Source organism: Lotus japonicus, chromosome 4 (assembly GCF_012489685.1).
Source record: "Lotus japonicus ecotype B-129 chromosome 4, LjGifu_v1.2".
NCBI lineage: Eukaryota > Viridiplantae > Streptophyta > Magnoliopsida > Fabales > Fabaceae > Lotus > Lotus japonicus.
In genome coordinates, this window is record NC_080044.1 from 4,620,052 (window position 1) to 4,642,612 (window position 22,561).

The 22,561-nt window shown below is 38.2% G+C and overlaps 4 protein-coding genes and 1 non-coding gene across 7 annotated transcripts; 3 read left to right on the plus strand and 2 right to left on the minus strand.

The window, feature by feature from the left end:
- Positions 1–537: 537 nt before the first annotated feature.
- LOC130716246 (root phototropism protein 3) lies at positions 538–4,434 on the plus strand. Its single transcript, XM_057566452.1, has 4 exons — positions 538–1,030; positions 1,207–1,276; positions 1,403–2,713; positions 3,606–4,434. The coding sequence occupies exons 1-4, from the start codon at positions 918–920 to the stop codon at positions 4,155–4,157; spliced, it is 2,046 nt and encodes a 681-aa protein (XP_057422435.1). The 5' UTR covers positions 538–917; the 3' UTR covers positions 4,158–4,434.
- Positions 4,435–5,806: 1,372 nt separating this feature from the next.
- On the minus strand, positions 5,807–9,789 carry LOC130716249 (transcription factor bHLH143-like). Of its 2 annotated transcripts, XM_057566455.1 has the most exons (5): positions 9,623–9,789; positions 8,753–8,968; positions 8,393–8,551; positions 8,012–8,168; positions 5,807–7,779 (listed from the first exon to the last, which is right to left on the minus strand). In XM_057566455.1, exon 5 carries the CDS (start codon positions 7,763–7,765, stop codon positions 6,707–6,709), a length of 1,059 nt encoding a protein of 352 aa, XP_057422438.1. In that variant the 5' UTR covers positions 7,766–7,779; positions 8,012–8,168; positions 8,393–8,551; positions 8,753–8,968; positions 9,623–9,789; the 3' UTR covers positions 5,807–6,706. The 2 variants fall into 2 exon arrangements, with proteins under 2 accessions (XP_057422438.1, XP_057422437.1); XM_057566454.1 differs by having other exon boundaries at positions 8,393–8,968.
- A 1,871-nt stretch (positions 9,790–11,660) lies between these two features.
- LOC130716248 (uncharacterized) lies at positions 11,661–13,711 on the plus strand. The gene has a single exon (XM_057566453.1). It carries the CDS (start codon positions 12,133–12,135, stop codon positions 13,285–13,287), a length of 1,155 nt encoding a protein of 384 aa, XP_057422436.1. The 5' UTR covers positions 11,661–12,132; the 3' UTR covers positions 13,288–13,711.
- A 368-nt stretch (positions 13,712–14,079) lies between these two features.
- On the minus strand, positions 14,080–18,825 carry LOC130716245 (5-oxoprolinase 1). 2 transcript variants are annotated; one of them, XM_057566450.1, is made up of 2 exons: positions 18,732–18,825; positions 14,080–18,112 (listed from the first exon to the last, which is right to left on the minus strand). In XM_057566450.1, exon 2 carries the CDS (start codon positions 18,085–18,087, stop codon positions 14,287–14,289), a length of 3,801 nt encoding a protein of 1,266 aa, XP_057422433.1. In that variant the 5' UTR covers positions 18,088–18,112; positions 18,732–18,825; the 3' UTR covers positions 14,080–14,286. The 2 variants fall into 2 exon arrangements, with proteins under 2 accessions (XP_057422433.1, XP_057422434.1); XM_057566451.1 differs by having other exon boundaries at positions 18,703–18,822.
- Positions 18,826–20,505: 1,680 nt separating this feature from the next.
- On the plus strand, positions 20,506–20,577 carry TRNAH-GUG (transfer RNA histidin (anticodon GUG)). Its single transcript has one exon. It is a non-coding gene; the product is annotated as a tRNA-His (tRNA).
- The last annotated feature ends 1,984 nt before the right edge of the window (positions 20,578–22,561 follow it).

The following is a 22,561-nucleotide window of genomic DNA, read 5'->3' on the forward strand; positions in this document are numbered from 1 at the left end:
CTATCTAATCCTGATTCAATGACCTTCTAAATTATGGCTGCAGTAACTTTAAGAAATTTTGACTGCAAGAAATCCATTGTGCCTGGTTGAATATAAACAATTCAATATGTAGTTACTTTGAAAATTTAGATCCCCTTTGTATTAGTTTTTTTGTCACACTCAACTTTCTAACAATTTTTTGCTACAAATTTGACAAGTACTAGAATACCACTGTGGATTGAAAAATCAAACATTTAACATCATCTAACTAGTGTCAATTGAGCTAAAAAAAGAAAAAGAAAAAACTACTTAAGCTGGTATCTCCTTTCACTTTCTGAATTGAACAGCTAAAAAGTTGACTGGTTAAGTTCATGGATGATAATGAGATGGCAATTTGGTAACTATGAGTTTGCATGCAAATAGTACCCCAAGGTCCATTCTTGGAAATGGTCCTATTGGTTCATTCTCATCAATGAAAGGAATGTTTTTTGGGATTGTAATAAATTCAGTAACACACATGAATGAAAGAATAAAATAATAAGCTGAAAAGGAAGAGACATGTATGGTCAGGGATAAAGAAAAATGGTAACTACCTGTCTTGTAGTACTAATGGATGAATGCTATTCTGAAATCCAAAAGCTGAAAGAAATAGAAACTCTTATGATCATTCTCAACAACAGTCCCTGATCATGCCCATTTCAGCACAGCCTGTGAGATTTCCTTGAAAATGTTATCAATCTGAAGAAAGCGACAATATTTTGAGATAACTCCAAGCATCCCATGTGGGTTCTCCCTCCTTTCCATAAACCTTGTTTGTTTTGATCATTTTGCTCTATATCACTGCTCATTTCACTTTCTGACTCTGACTTAAAAAGACACTTTCCTTGGAAAAAGAAAAACAATCTAGCTCAAATTTTTGTGTGAATCTGGTTTTGATCATGTGGGAATCAGAGAGTGAGTTAGCAGCAGGAAGGGAATATGGGGGCGGAGTTCTCAGCTCAAGCAAACATGGTGTCAAGATTGAAGGGTTTCAGCAAAGAGGCAACTCTTGGTATGTTAAATGCAGACACAGTGCCTGTGAAAATGTCATAGCTACTAATTTTCTGTGCTAATGCTAGTTATTTCAAAATTTAAAGCACATGGAAGATTGAAAATTCTGATAGTGTTGTTTTAGAGTTTGAAAGTATGTTTCAGCTGCTTTAACATTTTTCTCTCTTTCACATTCAGGTATGTTTCAGCTGATATTCCTAGTGATCTTCTGGTTCAAATTGGAGAAGCCACCTTCCACTTGCACAAGGTAACTTGGAAGTTCTTTTCCTTCTTTTCTTTCCCATCAGTATGACTTTTTATCTTGAGATTAGAGATAGTAATGAATTGTATTGTGCTGAATTTGATGAACTTTTCTACCCTTTTCATGTGAAAGTACCCTTTGCTGTCTCGAAGCGGAAAGCTGAACAGGATCCTATATGATTCTCGCGACCCTGACTTGAATAAGCTAGTTTTGGATGATCTCCCTGGTGGACCTGAGGCTTTGGAGCTTGCAGTCAAGTTCTGCTACGGAATCGCGATTGATTTAACAGCAGGCAACATCTCTGGCCTGAGATGTGCTGCTGAGTATCTTGAAATGACAGAGGACCTAGAAGAAGGAAATCTCATATTCAAGACTGAGGCGTTTCTCAGCTATGTGGTTTTGTCTTCATGGAGAGACTCCATAGTGGTGTTGAAAAGCTGTGAGAAGCTGTCACCGTGGGCGGAGAATCTTCAAATCGTGCGGCGATGCAGCGAGTCCATTGCTTGGAAGGCTTGCGCGAATCCGAAAGGGATAAGGTGGTCATATACTGGAAGAGCAGCAGTACAAGTTTCCAGCCCCAAATGGAATAATGACATGAAAGATTCAAGCCCCAGCAGGAACCAGCTTGTTCCTCCTGATTGGTGGTTTGAAGATGTTTCAATCCTTAGGATTGATCACTTTGTTAGAGTCATTACTGCAATTAAGGTGAAGGGAATGAGATATGAATTGATTGGTGCTGGCATAATGCATTATGCAACTAAGTGGTTACCAGGATTGATAATAATAAATGACACTGCAACACCAGTTAAAGATGAAGCAAGCTACATGAGTTACACTAGTTCTGGAAGTAGTGGAGGTGGTGGAAATAGCTGGAAAGGTGAACTACATATGATTGTGGCTGGAAATGGAACTAAAGATGAAAAAAAATCAAGTATTCAATCTAAGGATCAAAGGATGATCATTGAGAGCCTCATCAGCATAGTTCCTCCCCAGAAGGACAGTGTCTCATGCAACTTCCTTCTCAGGCTTCTGAGGATGGCAAACATGTTAAAAGTTGCTCCTGCATTGATCACTGAATTGGAGAAAAGGGTGGGAATGCAGCTTGAGCAAGCTACACTTGCTGATCTTCTGATCCCTTGTTATGATAAAAGTGAGACTATGTATGATGTGGATCTTGTTCAGAGGTTGTTGGAGCATTTTCTTGTTCAGGAGCAGACTGAAAGTTCTAGTCCTAGCAGACAATCCATTTCTGACAAGCATGTTGGGGGAACTAACCAAAATGCTAAGGCAAGAGTGGCAAGACTTGTGGACAGTTATCTTACAGAAGTATCCAGAGATAGGAACCTTTCCTTGACAAAGTTTCAGGTTCTTGCTGAAGCTTTGCCTGAGTCAACTAGAACTTGTGATGATGGACTATACAGAGCAATTGATTCCTATCTTAAGGTAAATTGATAGTTCCTAGGAAAAATTAGAACAACAAAATTTCATGTGATTTTAAATTACTCTAGGATGTATGAAATTTAAGTAAAACTGCTTGTTAGATTTTGAGTTAGAACTTCAGGCACACACTAACTTGGTATGTTTATTTCCATCATAATAAAAGCAATGCTTTTTGGGTTTCAGCTTCTTTGCTGAAGAGAAGATGTGCATTTTCTAAAATATGAATAAATGCTTTATTACATGTTTGGATCCAAAAAAAAAATCTCATAATCAATTCTGTCACTCAGAAGGTACTCATATAAACTTCTCCCCAAAAATAATTTTGACTTCAGATTCCATAATTAGTTGCAGTTGAATTTATGTACTTCTATGTGATAATAACCCAAGAGAGTTGGAAGGTCAAGCCTTCTATCTCAAATACTTCACTGTGACGAAAGATTACAAAAATGCTCAATTTTTTGTTGTTTGGTTCTTTCACATGAAAAAGATTTTCTGGTTATTTCCAGTGGAAATATATTTGGGATACATAGTAAATTGTTATAATTTTCTCAAAAACAAAATTTGGGATACATGGTGTAATGTATTATGTGCATGTTCGGAAACTCGTTTGAAAAACATGGTGAAGCCAAAATTATTGTGGACTTCGCTAGAAGTTGCATCTGTCCATCACGATTTTAGATTTATCGTGATTTTCGAACGAGTTTCGAAACATGCACTATATCACATATATGATATCAGCAAACATAGAATCAAATTCAATCATTTCTGAGGCAAAATGGTTTCTTTATAGACCGGGTTAGTTGCATATTCATTAGTCTGAAACAATAAATATGAGAAACTACATCAATTTGTGTTTTTCTCTACTTCTGTACTTAACTGTGAAACTAATTATCAGGCACATCCATCACTGACTGAGCATGAAAGGAAGCGGCTCTGCCGCGTGATGGATTGTCAGAAACTCTCCATTGATGCCTGCATGCATGCAGCCCAAAATGAAAGGCTTCCATTAAGGGTGGTGGTGCAAGTTCTATTTTCTGAACAGGTAAAGATAAGCAATGCACTAGCCACCAGTTCTCTGAAAGAAGGTGTTGAATCTCAGTACCAGCCAATGGTTACGAACCGGAAAACTCTACTAGAAGGGACACCACAATCGTTCCAAGAAGGGTGGGCGACGGCTAAGAAAGACATTAACACACTGAAGTTTGAGCTTGAGAGTGTGAAAACCAAGTACCTAGAGCTTCAAAATGACATGGAAAATCTGCAGAGACAATTTGATAAGGTGATGAAGCAGAAGCACACATCCGCGTGGAGCAGCGGTTGGAAGAAATTGGGCAAACTCGCGAAAATGACAAATGTAGAACATCATCATGGCATTTCACCTCAGGTTCCCAATTCAGAGGAACAGAACAGGAAGACAACTAGAAGGTGGAGAAACTCAATATCCTGAGTGATAATAAACTCTCAATTGGCAAGATTCTGATAGTGATACCTCTCAAATTAATTTCTGTGTTCAAGAGTTTTTGTCCTTTTTGTCATATTTCTTTCCTTTTTCTTCTTTTGGACAGTAAATGGGGCTTCTCTTTGTTTATTTCTTTTTTTTTTACTTTATGAAATTGCCATGAAATTCAAACTACATTGTAATTTGTCACCAAATCTAATCATGATTTTCTTGTGTGAATTCTACAGCTCTGCTGAAATGTATACTTTTTACAAAATTATACTCAGTTTTCATAAGTTCTTCTGTCTCTTCTGAATTCTTATACACTAAATTACCAAACAAAATAGAAGATAAAATGGAGGCAGATCATATTAAAACAAATATCAACTGCCACTAGACCAATTAAAGTGATCTGGACTTACAGAAATCCTAATTTCCTAGGTGTAAAAATCTTTTAATTAAGAAATGCTGACTGAACCAGACCCTGTTATGCGATTAGGAAAAGAATTCCTGAGTCCTGACAATGAAATATGTGTACATAAATGTATTCTACATTATTGGAAATAATAATAAGCTTTTGTGATAGTTTTCTTATGGCACACGCACCAACCTCCAAAACTAAACATTGTAGCCAGTATGCAGAAAGCGTGGTCAATTTACAATTTCTTATATACATAGCAAAGCTCAGAATACAGTAAGTATTACATTTGGACTAAATTTAGACGCGAAATCTGCAATGAACTGAGAGAGAGTTCATTAGTTCCCTAAGGCTTCTGGTTCTTCTCATTCTTCTGGGAAAAGTTGGGATGGTTTCTCCATCCAGGATTATACCAGGTAGAGTATTAATCATTCATCTGAAAAATGTTCATGGCATTGGCAGCAACTTGCTCCTCACCAAGATTCTTGTTCATCAAAGCTCCTCGAGACTCGAGCAGCAGAGTCCAGTTAGACCTTAATAAAATGTGTGGACAATAAGCCACCCCTGGGAGCCATGGTCAGGGAACATCTGAATAAGTCCCTTATACAGAGCAATTGCTTCCTATCTTTGAAGAATTATTGTCTTCTCTAAATCAAGAATTTGTTCTTTCCAATGGAGCACAAGAGATGGAAGAGAAGAAATAAAACTTGGTTGGGCTCAGGCCCTAATAATTCTCTGTATAGATTGATGTATCCAAGTGCAGAAAACATGAATCCATTTCTGCTCTTAATAATACTACAAACCTAATCTAACAAATTGAAAATCCTAAAAAGATAAAAGGTGATTCAGAGATGACAACCGCATGGGGCGAGGGCAGGGAATGCCTCCCCACTTCCTAACCCTTCGCAGCATCCCTTTGTCCTCGCCCTCATTCCAAATCCCAACGACCGGTGAATTTTTACCTCATCCTTGTTTCTCACCTTCCCATGGGGACCTCAAACATGGTAATAAATTTTTTTGAAAATTAGATATATAAAATACACAATTTTATACAATAGATTTAAAAACCACAAAATTAACACAACTAGATTACATTATTTTTGTACATCGGAAAGATAAATTACATTCTACGCTTCAGGATTTGATACCTGCACTAATCCCCTACCTACGTTTTTCTTAATATTTTTATGTAGAAGGCATGCAAAAAAGGTACAAGTAACAGGACATGAGGAATCACAGATTGATCAAAGATGATATTCAATTATTCAAGATGCACAAACATGAAGCACATCAGATAATAACTGAAAAGATGTGCAGGTTAAACCAAAACATGTGCAGAGCATTCACACTTCAATTGTTCATAGTTTCATACAATCACACAGCCGACAGATGCATGATAGCATCATGAAAAAGAGACCCACAATACACAAACCACCTATGAATTACAAAGTAGAAACTAGAATTGCACATCATCATTCATTCCTCCCTCATCAACATGTAAAACAAAGTAATCTTTTCTATATCCATTCAAAGGGCCCCAGCAACTTATGATGAAACACTATACTCCCCCTTTCAGGCTTTCTGCCAGAAATCAGGAAACTTTCTTGGCACTTTAGAGCTCATATCTTGAAAGAGAGGACAAAAGCATTAACTCAAGAATGAAAAGGAGGGTGGAAAGTGGGACCTCAGTTGCCTAATGCGCATGCATTCAATTCAATCACCAAGAGAGTGCAACACTTGAGGGAAAAGTGTCCTCATTTACATAATACCCCACCACTAGCATCTCCATCCAAAAAAGCTACAGGGTAATCATTTTGGTCAACAAGTTGAAACCCCATCCTGCATTTTTCTCCAACTACAGTGGCATAGTGTAGTAGTATCTTTTTCTTTAAACCTCAGGTAGCCGAGGCAATCCAGTTCGAGCCGGGTAGGGTCTCTTTTCGCTGCAAACACACTTGTGTTTCCCAGGGATAGTGTAACACTATTACCTTTATTTCCCAACCATATATACACCTCAAGAAAGAGGATATTTTTGAGAGAAACAAACTTACTACGATAAGCAAATCAACTAGCATAGCTAAGAATACAAAGAACTGTACATCTTTTCACCTTGCATGTGTCCTTCAATGACAATGAGTACTTAGTCATATTTCACTCCAAGATTACTACTAGTTTGGGACATCAAAAATTTCAAGTACTCAATAGCTCCATCAATGACTGAAAGTGGTTCTTTTCCTTTTTCACCAGGAATTAAATTCTCAAGAGCTCGCAATGATTCACGGATCTTTAACTTTTTCGACTTGATACCATCCACCATTGAACTATCTACCTTAGTTTTCTCAACAGAATGTCCCCAGCCACTAGAATTCTTTGATTCAGCATCACTAACACACTCAGAGGTTTCATTTAGTCTTACCAAACTAGCATTGTCCACAAGTGCGGACGATCCGTTGTAGCCATCATCAATCAATTTCAGTCTTTTGTTAGGACAATCAGAAGATTCAGAACTAGCAACCTTATCTTTTGCATCTCCATATTGTTCTTGCATCACATAAGTCCTTTTGGTTGCCAGAGGGGAACGGTCTGTACTTGTTACCTCATCATCATCATCTCCATCGAAGTCATCATCAGAATAAAGCAATGCATTGATTTCTTCTGTGTCTTCATGATATTCACTTTCTTCAATAACTATATGATCCTTAACAGACTCTTCTGGTAAACTGTAACCAGCGACATATTTTTGGCCCATATTACTTGCCTGTCTCTCCCCATTTACATTACGACTTTGAGCAAATTTAGTAGCGGTAACAATTGGACTCTGGACAGGAGGGAGAACTGGACCATAAAACATCCTTGTCTTATTACCAGAATGGTCAAAGATCAGTAACTTCTGCTGCAAGGATGTAGGATTTACATTTTGAAATGCTCCTACAGTATGTGTTTCTTTGAAACCTGTTTCGACACTGGGGTAGTGAAGGAACCCTTTCGCTTCATTTGTAAGCTCAGACTTCAGACTTGGGATAGCAGGAGCTGCAAGTCTGGGAAGTGTACCGACCGTGGGAAAATTGCAAGTGCTAGAATTTAGATATGCTGGAACACCAAGTAAGGTAGGGTTCGGCAGCACACTTGAGAAATTCGAATAAGGTGATTGCCAAGCCACATGATGTGGACGAGGCAAAGACCTGCCAGCCTTAACCATTCAATAAAACTGACCTACAGAACAGTGGAACCACATAGTTAATATGAGACCCTTTCGTGCATGATTGGAAACACGTTAAAAAACCACAGTGAAGTCAAAATCATGGTAAACAGAGAAGCAACTTCCCTAGCTTTAGCTTCTGTCAACCATGACTTTGGCTACACTGTGGTTTTCAAACTAATTTACAAACATGCACTTCAGGAAAAGAGGAACAATTTTTGAAAAAGTGCATTTAAAAATATGTACCAGTAGATGCTATGGTGCTCTTATGAGATCTTTGGTAACTTACTGCTTCTCTCAGGAAAAGAGGAATGAAAAGGAAAACTAAAAACTCCAACTTAGTATGAAAGAACTGTGAATCAATCTACGTGACAGGCTTAAGCAATTGACGGAAGTACTCAGCCTGCGAAGAATCAGAAGATAGCATCCATTCAATCGTTGAGCTCGTAAAACTTTACAATAACTAATAACATTAGCTATAGTGTTTAATGGTCTTGTGTATGTTTTATGCATAATACAGACACTGAAGGAAAATTTCCATCAATCAACTAGTTTCATAATCATGGATCTAGTTATAGAAAAGAAATGCAATTGGAAAATACAGACAATCAATAACATGTTACTAACCTGACAAGAGTGCAAGGGTTGAAAGCATGCTATCACTTTAACAATAATTGTTGGTTCACCTTCAATGCCATTCTCATGTTTCAATGCTCGGAATTTCGTTTGGCTTGCTGCTTGGCTTACCATAACTTCTTTTGATCCTCACCACACTACTCAATCAGTCTAAACGTACACAGTAAATTCTCAATAGAATATGACAATTAAGATACCAATCAAAATACAAAAACAGTAGAACTAGAGAACAATATGAGATTAGGACAAACTAAAAACACAAACAGAATCAGCTTTCGCTTCCTATCTTTTAGCCAATTCTATACTTATCAGAAGAAATAAACACACAACGGTTGGCTTCCATGTCAGTACCTGAGAACAACGAACCGAAGGTAACAAACGATAGGATTTATGGGAACTGTGAGCTACAGAATAACTTTACAATGCAGGTTCAACCTCACAACTCGGCGGAACACATCAACAGAAAGACCCAACCAACGCATGTTGGTTTTGCCCTGGGAGTCTTTGGATACCAAGAATTGCTTAGAGCTGGAGGCAGATGTTATGCACTCAAAATCACCAATATCCCTGAAACAAGATTTATATCATATAATATATCATATAATAAACATCAAAATTTCATTTTACCATACATCAGAAAAAAAAATTATAAATCAAATCGTCAATTTACAGAAAAAAAAAAAAGAGAGGCCTCAAATGAGAAAGTATCAAAAAGCACTGTGACAGTGGACAGGCACACTGGAACTTTTAACTTAATGATTCCTCTATACAAAATAACCCTGTAGTAACCCCATCTTTCTCTTATATTTCTTGTCCAAATGGAAGAAAGATTCATTGCAACTACAAGGGACATCATAAAATAGAAAAAGAAAATGAATGTAATCACACTGCTTACTGTTCTCATCTAACATATAAGGACTTGAAGCAAACTTACCCTTGTCAAAAAATCTTTCAATTAAATGAGTTTCTTAAAATTTTATTCTACAACACATATAACATGAGAAAAAATCAAACTGCTATAGTCCTTTAATTTCTCAACAACAAGAGTCTGTTAATTTAACATGCACATGACCCAACAAAGTAAATATACACACCCTTATAAGATTTAGTTCTAAAATAAAGTTCCATCAAGGAGATCGCTCCCCCCCCCCCCCCCCCCAATATTATCCACTAACCAGAGCAAAGAATATAGAAAACTCACAAAGCGTTTGAAATACTTACAGAGGTGAATGAGGGAGAAAACAATGTCCTTCAGCAGGGTCAGAGAAGAGAGAGATGAATGACAGTGAACAGGGAAGAGTGATGAAGGAAGCAGTTACAACGAGAAAATGTCCAAAGAGGAGACTGCTGAATTTGGATGCCAGCACTATATAGCAACCAAATGTCACTTTTGTGTAATAATGTGTTCACACTTCACTTTCTCATATATTTCAATTCATTTGTGTTTTTACTTGATAGTCTAAGGTGTATTGAGTCCGAAAATAATTTTCTGAAATTCCCCGGACATCAACTCACAATAGCTTATCCTCCTCAAAGTGCTTTGGACACTAACACATCTTATTGCGGTTAAAAATATCCACAAATGCGTTAAAAACCGTCACAAATGAAACAAGGATGACTAACTTCACGTTTTATTAATATTGGAGAATAAAAATTAAGAATTTCTTTAAGGGACCAAATTCAATTCATATCTATGGGAAAAAACATATTTAATTAAGTACAAAATAAGTTTCAGGTGTACATATTACTCAAATCGAAATCTTATTTAATTGAAATCAAGCATGATTGACCTGAAATTGGTGATTGTGAAGTAAGTAAGCTATAGAAATTATGTAAGATTGTTACTTTATTGAACTTTTTAATCCGGTTTTTATAAGCCTATACCACCCAATAATTTTTATATAATTCTGTAAATTATAATGTGGTCCACTCTTTCGGTTACACATACACCAGTGTGGTTGGATTTAGGACAATGCATGCTAGAATTCAGGAATTCCCCTTATCCTTTATTTCAGTATTCACTAAAGGACTTCCATGGAATTGATTGCTTTCTGCTTTTTGTTCTTAAAAGGCACAAATGCATATATGATATACCCTTTACTCCTTTAGACTTAACAAAGTTTTTCCTCTGCAAATGGTGTTCAATGAGCTTTTATCAGAATCATTGATGGCTGCAGGTAGACTTAAAGTATGGTTTGAGAGCAATTAGGCATGGCAAGGGGAAGCGACGAGCGAGTTTGGACAAGTGGGGATAAAATATGACACTCAACCTCATTCCTATCACGTTTAGAGAAACTTGCGGGATCTCAAGTCTTCATTATTTTATTTAATATATTCAATAGCAAAACCATCAACTCTCTCCTTATTGGATCTGCATCAATGTCAGCGTCTTTAGCTACCGCAATCCCACTGGAGCACTCAGCAAGTTCCTTCATCTTTCTTCCTCTTTTTTCAACTTTCTTAGGAAGCATTAACCATAGGGGTTTTCACTTGATCCTGGGGTAAAGGCACGCAAGGAGTAACCTCTAAAGGAGACCTCGCGGCACTAGGTGACCTCGCGATCACAATACCGACAAGACGACAAAACCTCACCTTCTAGCTCCAAAAGAGCATTAGACGTACAACCAGCTAGAGAGAAAGACATCACTTGTCAATCCTCAGCTACCTTGCTGACACAAGAAACCCTAAAAAACTCAAACGAACCCAAATCGGCAAACCCATGCCGCAAAAATCTTTCCAAAGCCATCGATACATTCACTCCACCCAATCGAAACCCATTGAGGAGGCTAATCGTCTGAGACAACCTCCATCGAAGCAAATCGCACAAACTCAAACTGATATAATCTCCCAATCTTCCTTTGCCTTTGAACGAACAGGTTCACAAACCCTTGCAATTTGGGTAAAAAGCCCTCAGACCCGGTGGTAATTGACGCGATTTGAGATGTCGTCGATAAAGAGGGTGAAAACCGATCGAATGAGGCGCGCGCCTTCCTCCTATCTCCAAACGATCCGAACCCTCGCTTTCCATTTCCTCACCATCTCCATTACTTGCCTCTTGATTTGCGCCGCCATCAACCCTAGCGAAGCATGTTTGGGAAGAGGAATGAGACATAATTCAATACAATAGTACTTTTTTTTATACAATAAATTATTAAGAAATAAAATAATTTTTTGCTAAAAAAGGAAACTAATCCAATCATAGATTCATATTTCCAATCAAACATTGAAGAATCCTAAATTTAACAAAAACGAAGCAAAGTGTTTGTTGTCACATTTCACAACAACAATCAACACTGTTCTAACGCGGCACCAAAATCAAAATCGAAGTTCTAAATTAAGCATGATCCCTCACCATAAATTCTCATTCCCAATTCACAATCACATTCATTCATCAATTTCCCAAATCCTCTGAGCATTCTTCAATTGTCTTCTCCCTCTGGTGGTGCCGTGTTGGCCATGGCAGCAGCAAAAACCGGGTGAAGAAGAACCTCTCAAACGACGCCGTTTCCAGAGGACCAACCATGGAGGCGGAGAGGATGAGGCAATTGGTGCTCCTATGTTCTAGAAATCAAACTTCTCGTGTCGCTCTTGTGGGTGGAAATCACACCGCTGCAAGGTTCTGCAGTCGCTAAACTTCCAACCTGTGTTGTTGTTTTCTCGCTCTCAGCTATTTTCTTCGGTTTTCTGCATCTGGGTCATCTCCATTTTTGCGGAAAAGGTAGTTTTGCAAAATGGGTATGCAGCATTTGCACGGTGGAAGTAGGGTTGCATTGAATTCTGAGGCTGTTTTGGTGATCAAGGTTCCTGATGCGCAGGTTTTGAGAATTGTGTCACGGTCTTTGTTTCTGGCTCTGGTTTTTGCCACCTTGCCTTTCTTGGGGTCCTTTTTGAATGGTTCAGTTGTTTCTGAATTTGCTGCTAAATCTGGGTCATCTATCAATGTTGAGGTATTGGGTTTGATTCTCCATGATTTGGGTGAGGAAGGCCTTCTCAGAAAGGAGGATAAGGCTCTTATTTTGAACACGCCGCGCGGGTTTAAGGGTGGTGTTGCTTTGTTGAACTGGGACAATGAAGTTAATGTGGTTATGGATGAGTCATATGATTTTGTGATCACCCCTAGCTTTGAGGATGCTGTATTTGCTGATAGTGTTTTGAAAGTTAATGGCATTGTAGCTTTCCCATTGAGCGATAACGCTTCGGGTTCTGGTTTTAGAAAACAATCTCATTATAAAGTTGTGTATCTTAGGAGGTATGGAGAAATCTTTGTAGCATTAAGGAAAATTGGTCTGGCCAATAAGAACTTGGTGGATTCTTCACCAAAGAGGAAGCTTTGCCAGTTTACAACAGAGACCAAGGAAGCTGCTTTAAAGGGTCTTGAAGGTCCCCTCCTTGAGCCCCCAAGAGAGGCTGTTGACAATTCAAACAAGAACTTGAAGATCAAGTACCTACCTGAGTTATTGGATGATTCTCTTGAAGGGTACAAGCGAAGAGTCTTCATTGGTGTTGGCTTGCGTGAGGAAAATAAAGCTGCAGTTGAATGGTTTGAGAGGAACTACCCAAAGAAGGGTACAAAGTTCCAGATTCACAGTCTCCTGGTTGCACCAGAAGAAGACCTGCCTGTGCCTCACAGCGCCGATTTTTCGGATTGGTTATCTAAGCATGTGAAGGAGGAAGAGTATGTTGTGATGAAGGCAGAAGCAGCTGTGGTTGAGGAGATGATGAAGAAAAGGACAATCTACTTAGTGGATGAACTGTTCCTCGAGTGCAACAATGAATGGTGGCAAACTGGGAAGCAAAAGAAAAGTAGGAGAGCTTATTGGGAGTGCTTGGCTTTGTATGGAAGGTTGAGGGATGAGGGAGTTGCAGTACATCAATGGTGGGGTTGAATGAAGCAGACATGGCACTTTGATAGTGATAGCTACTAGCTGTGTGTGTTTGGAAAACTTCTGCAGATCCACGTTTGGCCCTGATCCACGTTTGTAGAAGCAAGAAATAGTTGCTTTTGGATTTCTGGATCCACGTTTGGCCTCTCCAGATTTGAAACCAAACACACACTAGCTTGATGTTGCTGTCATGTACTCTGTAGTATTATATGCTTGACTTCTTCAGTTTTCTTCTGGTTTGATATGTTTCTACTGTTTGAGTTTGTGCCTAGGTGAGAACTGAGTGCGCCACTGATGTATCTATTTATTTTTCTTTTGCACAATGCTAACATAATAACAATGTATCCTAGTTATTTTTTCTTTTTTGTTATTATGTTTTTGTGTTGATGTAATGTAACTAGTTGTATTATACCTGCACCTTCAACTATGAATATGAGACACCATCGGAACCTTCAAAAAGTTTCCATGGACCAATAGACAACCAAAAGATATGAGAATAGGAAGAATAACATAACATGATCACTATGTTGCTTTTGAAATAATATTTACCTTGAATTACAAATTTTACAGCACTCATTATGCTCAGCTCAGAGAGATGCACACCTTTGCATTGTGTTTTATGTACTTCAAATTCAATGTAAAAGCATTGCTTTTGGATTCTCATTTAGCCATTTTCAAAGCAAGATTTTACTGATATTGGCAAACTAACTCCACCTTTTTCTGATTTTCAACCTAACAACAACAACAACCAAACAGTTAACATTCATCCACAGATTAGGCATATGACCCCTGTCATAAAGACTCCTCAAATATTTGTTTTATTTAAAGAAAGGTGAAAGAAATTGGGTTCAAATTATGTGTGAGTCATTTATTTGAATATTGTTTATTTGCATCTAAGTGTGGATAGTACATCAATCCATAACATCACAGTTTTGACGCCACATTAGCAGAACATCAAACATGAAGCTGTTTCCTTGACTTCTGGCAGAAAAGAAAGAAACTTTACAAGGGAGAACCCCATCCACCACCACCAGGAGTCAAAATCTGAAGAATTTCCCCTGGAAGAACCTGCACAGTATTCTTCCCGCCAAGATAAATCTTCCGTTTATCTTTCTTTATAAGGTAGTTACCGCCACGAGCGCCGTCTTTCCCTCCCTTCAGCCCTCTTGGCGCATGGACACGTCTCTCAGAAAGAATGCTAACAGTAACTGGGCGCCTAAACTCTATTTCTCTGAGAAGGCCATCACCACCTCTGTGAACTCCATCTCCTCCACTGTTTTCTCTTAGTCCAAACTTGTGCAGAATCACTGGATATCTTTGCTCAAATATCTCAGGGTCAGTCATTCTTGTGTTTGTCATGTGGCACTGTACCCCACTTGTTCCATCCCATGAAGGACCAGCCCCACTCCCACCTCCAATAGTTTCATAGTACCCAAAAGTATCATCTCCAAATGTGAGATTATTCATACAACCCTGTGAACAAGCACAGGCCTGAAATGCAGTAAATACAACGTCAGTGATCCTCTGAGATGTAAGGACGTTACCTCCTACTACAGCAGCACTATCACTAGGAGAGAGAAATGAGCCTTCTGGAATAAGAATCTTCACTGGAGCCAGACAACCTTGATTGAGAGGAATATCAACATCCACTAAACAGCGAAGACAATATATGACTGCTGCAGCCGTTACAGCTTCTGGTGCATTCCAGTTACCATAAACTTCTGAGCTCGTCCCACCAAAATCAAAAACTGCTTCTCCTTTTATAGAGTCAATGCTGAGTTTCACATGGATAACAGATCCATCATCCATATAGTCCTCTTCTTCAACAGTCACAGAGTTTTCATTTGACTCAGACGAAATTCTATGACCAACTGACTTCAGCATCTCTCTTACTGCTTCTTCTGCATTCATCTGCACGTAATTCATGTAAGCCTGAACAGTTTCCAGACCATACTGCTCAATAAGCTCTTGCACCAGAGAAATTCCTCTTTGATTTGCTGCTACTTGTGCTCGCAGATCTGATAAGTTATCTTGAATCTTGCGAGTTCCTGGGACCTTATTTCCCCGGTCATCAGAGCTTGGGAACTGGAGAAGTTTAATGATCCCTTCTTCTTGAAAGACACCTTTCTCAACAAGCTTAAATGTCTTAATCGCAGCTCCTTCCTCCAATATGGACTTTGAAAACGGAGGCATGCTTCCTGGAGTAATACCCCCGATCTCTGCATGATGTCCTCTGTTTGCCACAAAAAATACCAACTTCCCATTGAAGAAAACAGGTGTAATAACAGTTATATCAGGAAGATGGCTACCACCGGCTGAAGGATGATTTGTAACCAAGACATCCCCTTCGTTTAAATTATCACCCCAGTAATTGAGCTGCCACTGAACTGTACTAGACATGGCTCCTAGATGGACAGGAACATGAGGTGCATTTGCAACTAGGCCCCCATTAGGACCAAACAGAGCACAAGAAAAATCAAGCCGTTCTTTGATATTTGTCGAAATTGAAGTTCTTTGCAGAGTCCTTCCCATCTGCTCAGCTATACCCATAAACCTGTGATTAAAGATGGAGAGCTGCACAACATCTGCAACTTTATCTGATATTTTGACACTGCTCAAAGGTGAATCAATTTCAATCTTAATGTTTCCATATTTGGTTATAATGGCTCTACAGTTGGGTTCTACAATCACAGTACTATTTCCATTCATGATGACTGCTGGGCCAGACACCATATGACCATACCCCAACTTTTCAAGCTTATAGAGAGGTGTTTCCTGCCAACCGTTCCCGAAGTAAACCTTATAGTAGGCTTCAACTTTAGGGCTGCCAGATGCAGATTCTATGGCTTGTGGCCTCAATATATTGGTAACTCCTACACCGCGAACTCTAACATCACAAATCATGATATTTCTGTTCTGGAGTTTAAAGCCATACTCCTGCTGAAACAGTCTCAGAAACTCAGTAGCGAAGTCAGATAAGTTTCCATCTTCAGCTATTTGTCTTTTGACCATAATGGCAGTGTCTGTACCATCATATCTCAAGTTTAAATATGTCTCCAATGAAATATTTTCCTCTTTAAATCCTTGATTTTGCAACTTCTGCTTTACCTGTCTCAGTAACACAGCTTCTCTTTGCGAGACCTCAATTGTAGATTCAGCTCCATATACTGCAGAATAAGGCTCCTGTGCCTCTTCTACGACATTTGCCAATCCCATGCCATATGCACTTAGGATCCCACAAAATTTATGAATGAGCACTTCTTTCATACCTAATGACCTAGCTATAGCACAAGCATGCTGAGGTCCAGCACCTCCAAAGCAAGCAAGTGCATGGTTCTTTGTCTCATGACCCTTCATTTCAGTCAACTGCCTTATTGGACGACACATTGCCTCATTAGCAACATCCACAAAACCAAGTGCAATCTCTTCCACTGTCATGTCTTTTGTAGATGGGTCATGGTTCTTCCGGTAAGAATTTATTTGCCTGGCAAGCTTCTCGAACTCTACTCTTGTTAACCCGACATCAAGAGGCTGGTCTTCGTTAGGCCCAAATATGGATGGGAAATAATCAGGAATGACATATCCCAGAATTAGATTAGCATCTGTAATTGCTAATTCTCCACCTTTCCGATAACATACAGGACCCGGGTGTGCTCCAACTGATTCTGGTCCAACTTTAAAAGCACCAAATTGGAACTTCAACTTAGAACCACCGCCAGCAGCCACAGTGTTTATGTCAAGTTGAGGTGCTTGAATTATGGAACCAGCAATCTGAGTTTCCAGAACTTGCTCATAACTCCCAGCATATCGACTCACATCTGTAGATGTACCCCCCATATCAAAGCCAATTAATGGCTTCTCCGTTTCAAGTCCAAAAAGAGTTTGCGAGTAACCAACAACTCCACCAGCAGGACCAGACAAAATTGCTTTGTGTCCTGAGAAGGTACTTTCTGGTGCAAGTCCTCCATCTGATTGCATAAACAAGACATTCAATTTTCCAAGTCCCTCGTCAAATTTGGAGATGAACCCTGACAGGTATTCTTTAATAACTGGGGTCAGATAAGCATCTACACTAGCTGTTAGACCACGAGGAACAGCACGGACCATGGGAGTCAAAGCAGATGATATAGAAACATGTTTGAATCCCAGACTCAAAGCTAACTTCTCAACCTGTTGTTCATGCTGTGGATAAGTGTATGAGTGCATCAAAACAACAGCCAAACAACTGATACCTTTATCCAATAAATTTTTCAGTACAGGCTTCAGCGCTTCTTCGTTAAGAGGCTTTACAATCCTGACAAGCTCACCAGAAATTCCTTTAACCAGTGATGAAGAAGCACCCTGGTTGTCTCCTTCTTCCTTAGCCTGAGCAAGCAGAACTCTCTCTTCCACCTCTACAACCTCTTCATAGAGATTCGACGGCTTTGACACAGTGAGATCAAATATGTTGGGGCGAGCCTGGTTACCGATTTGGAGCAAATCACGAAAGCCTTGAGTCACACACACAGCAATCCTTTCTCCCTTGCGCTCTAGAAGAGCATTTGTTGCCACAGTTGTACCCATCCTTATCCACTCAATCTTCTCAGTGGGTATCTTCGAGCTGCGTGGAATTTTCTCACCACCGAATTCCTCAAGTATCCTCCGTATCCCTTCAACCGGCGCATCATCATAGTTCAAAGGGTCAACAGAAAGAAGCTTCAAAACTCGCCCATCAGCCTGACCTGGGATTTCTGCATAAACATCAGTAAACGTGCCACCTCTGTCGATACAAAACCTTAACTTCCCTTCACTAACACTCCCCATCCTCTTCAAGCACAATTAGATGACCCTGCAAATTCACATAAATTGCCATCCAATTATCACATTAAGTAAAAACACCCAGGAATTTTTTTTTATCAAAAATTGCTTTTCACCATACTAAGGTTACAAAAATAAGATATTCTGAAGGGTCCATACCATACCACTATATACATTACAGAGTAAAATCAAAGTAAAAACTATATTCAAGGATTCAGTTTCCTTTGGAACTGCATGAACTAGCTGCATAGATCCATCCAACAATACCCAAAATTTCATTTTCCCTAAAGATTAAGAATTTATATCTGTATTTCATAACTAAGCTAAAAGTTGCAGATGGGTCAATCAGCTAAGCTTGCATCCATCATTGACTGAAATTTCTATCAACACTCATTGACAATCGATTAGTAAAAGAAAATCTATGAATGAATCACAAGTGGGTATCTTGATTCCATGAAGAGTGATATTACATATCATTCACATTTCTAGTGAATCAAGAAGAGTGATATTATATATCATTCACATTTCTTGATTCCATGAAGTAAGAACACAGAAAGAAAAATGAATCAATGGATTGGAAGAAGAAGCCAAGGAGAAGAGAATTGAACGCAGCAATCTTACAGGGTAGGATGAGAACTGAGAAGGATTACCAGTTGGGATGCGTCGCGTTGCTGCTGCTGCTGCTGCTAGCGCCTGTGTTGTGTATATTTGTAGAACTGTGGTTGGTAAGTTTCCAACTTCTAATTTTCCTCCCTTTTATTTTCTGAATATGTATAAAATTATAAAAATGAGATATTTTATGAAAAACTATATTTTCACATCACTAACACAGGAAGAGAAAAGAGAAAAAATGAGTAATATGATTGATGATGTGATGAGAAAATAAAAGGTAAAAGAATACATGCAACAATTTGTTGTTACATCACTGTTACGCAAAAGTTGACAAAGATTGAGAGGATTCCCCTACTTTAACCTAATGACAAAACAACGGTGTTGAGTGTCTTGTGTTCATTTATTAATTCGAACCGTTTGATATAATCCAAACACACAAGACTTTTGTATGAAAGAGATGGAGAGAACATTCGTCGAAGCGAATCCGGATCCCATTAGTGAATGACAACACATCTTTCACCAAAAGCCTTACCACTTTGTTTGGTAGAGGGAGGTTTGGATAGAGAGAGATGGAGAAGAGAGAGTTAGGGGGAGGAATGATGAAGTATGTGTGTTTGGTAGGTGAGAGGAGGGAGATAGAGGGGAGAAAAAGTGGTGGGACCCACCACATTTTTGGTCTCTCCAAATTGAAGAGAGATTGAAGAGAGATGAGTGAAGGTTTGATTTATTATACCAAACAACCTATAAATCTACTCTATTTCTCGCATATTTCTCTCTACTCAACTTCTCTCTTCTCTACTCTCTCTTCTCTATCTCTCTCTTCTCTACCAACAGAGTGTACATTATTTCTTACATATTTCTCTCTACTCAACTTCTCTCTTCTCTACTCTCTCTTCTTTATCTCTCTCTATCCTACCAAACAAAGTGTAAGGTAATGAGAGTATGAGTCATTTCACTTATATATTATTCAAACTCTCATTTTTATCCAATATGAGACTTCTTTGTTTATTTATTATTTCTTACTCGCAGTTGAGAAATTACCAACAATTTGTAGTTAAATAGTGTGTAGACATTCTTCTTTTTTTAATGATGACAGGAGACGCTTTACTAATCTCAAAGAGAAATCGTGAACAAATAGATTATGTGAAGAGAAAACTAAATAAATCCTAATGTGAAAGTAATTATAAGTCATAACTATTCAGATGAGGGCAAGGTCAGACACCTTTCAACGGACTATAAGTGAATGATTCAACTCATCACAAATCATTCATAAAAAAACGCAATTGTCATATCCATCTAGTGGTTAAACACTATAATTAATTAATTTTTACAAATTGATGTATAAATATTTCAAACACCATACATTCTAATTAAGGATTAATGCTAATCCACATAATATAAGGAAAAAATGAAGAGCTTCCAAACTCTCCTCGATTTATTTTGTGGAGCGCCCGAAAATTGGGAGTAGCTAGTAGCTAACCCTCATTCTTCTCTCTCAAACCTTCTTACCCCCCCCCCCTCAATTTTTTTTTTCCAGTATTTATGAGTCAAAGAGTCATCGATCTACTTTCACTCACATTACGACACCTGTTGTTTAATTATCCATACTTTTCATTTTTTGAAAACTTATCACTTTTACACTAGGGAAATACTCAGTCTTCACTTCTACGGGAGCACTCAAGATTTTCTCATAAAAATCTCACAAAAACACCTTACAACAAACGAACAAAACCAAGTAATCTGGTGCAAAAAGGTAACCAATTTTGATTTTTATATGTATATATATAATTTATTTCCAAAGTAAATACAACAGTGGCTGTAGTTTAGTGGTGAGAATTCCACGTTGTGGCCGTGGAGACCTGGGCTCGAATCCCAGCAGCCACACTGTTAGTTTTTTTTCCTCGTTTATTTTGCGGACTTTTATTTCTCATTCATGAGAAATAAATTTGTATTGTTTTTCACCACTATTTCTGTATTCATCATCATATACGGATACTATATTCTTGTTTTATTATCATTTTTCGATGTGATCGTATTATACCAATGACAAAGTAATTTGAATATACAAATAGTTATTCCATAAATCACTATTTTCATCATGTGAAGAGATAATGAGGTGAATTTCTGGAGTTAATTTTGGTATCATCCCTTTTAATATTCATGTCACCCCTTAATATTTTATTTCTCAAAATACTCCTCTCTCTCATATTTAAATGGTCCTTTTTTTTTTTATCTCTACCATCCTACAACCCATTGACCATCTCCTTCCCTTTCATCTCTCTCATTTTTCTCACTCCATCTTCCTCACAAGTGTTTTTACAATATTCATAAATCCCCGAGCATCCGCGATAGTCAATGGAAACACACATTTTCTGAGCATTTAAAACTGCATGTAATGTGCATTGCCACAAAAACATTTAGAATTAAATTTTGAAATGCATTTTGAAAAAATAAAATCCATAAATTAAAACTTGTCATGTTAATGCATTATGGAATTTAATTTTCGGTAGGTGCTCTTATAATTTTACACATTACTAACAATTTTAGACTGCTAAAAATTGCATATGTCGATTGAATGTCAATGACGAAGTAATTTTAATATGCAAATAGCTATTCCATAAATCACTTTTGTTCATCATGTGAAGAGATAATGAGGTGAATTTTTGGAGTTAATTTTGGTGTTATCCCCTCGATTGAATGTCAAACATCTTGTAAGAGATTTTGAAATCCTTTTTCCTTCCTTGACACTCAATAAATGTCGGTCGTAGTGATTAAAATGATTATTTGAACCAATAGATTAAAAGCACAATCCTTAACTCTCCGCACTATAAGGAGAAAATTATAACAAACATAAAAAACAAGTAGATATTAATTTCACTCATACATATCAAACATTGTGGCACTTAACATGGAGAAACCATGTGTTACAACCAACAAGGCTCTAGGTGACTAACAATTCAAGTTCCTCCAATCTATGGGACGCAAACGAAAAAGAAAACATGGTAATTAGAAGGCTTAGGCATGGCCATGAACCTTTTATTTGACATTTTAACTACTCATACATGTAAATTAAGAGAATGCCGCACATTAAGTTACCAAATTGTCCTTCAAGGCTTGGTAGCAGTAGTTGTGGAAGCTGGTGGGGAGAAGAAGAAAGGAGGCAGCCTGTACTCTGGCCACTCAGTCACTGGAGGAAAAGGAGGAAACTTGAGGCCATGAATGTTGCCCAAATCAGGAAACGATGGTGCCAAAAGTTTTCTACTTGCTTGAACATTTCCAATGATGGAAAGTGACAAAGCAATGAAAAGAGCCAAGAAAATCAAACGGTTAGAGGCCATTTTGAGTATGTTGTTGGAGCCAAGAAGCAGAGAGCAACTAAGAATAGTAACCCAAAGGGTGAGTAAGAGGGTTTGTGGTGGTGTGGTGATAACATAAAGGCATGCCCTTTAGGCTTTTTATAGTCAATGGGGTCTGTGTTTAGAATAGAAAAATATTTGAACTTTGATTCGCCTAAATGATGGTTCATGAATGGGAGGTACACAAATGGGATCAATTTTTGTTTTAAATGTTGTCAAATGTTGGTGTGCATTGCAAATATGTTAGGACTGATGTGAATCCAAAAGTGACCCAGTTAATGTCTTCTCAATGGTCCACCATCTTTGTAGTTAGCTATCTTTTTCTTAATGCGATTCTTGGGTCAAAGGTGGTTTTTCCACACAAGTGTTATTGGTAAGCACGGTTAGTTGGTTCTGGTTTATGATTGTGTTTTTTAATTAAATCACATATATCTTCCATTAAAATAATTCTGCTCGAAGTGAGAAAGATTATTGTGGACGGTTAAACTTTTTATACAAAAGTATTTAATAAT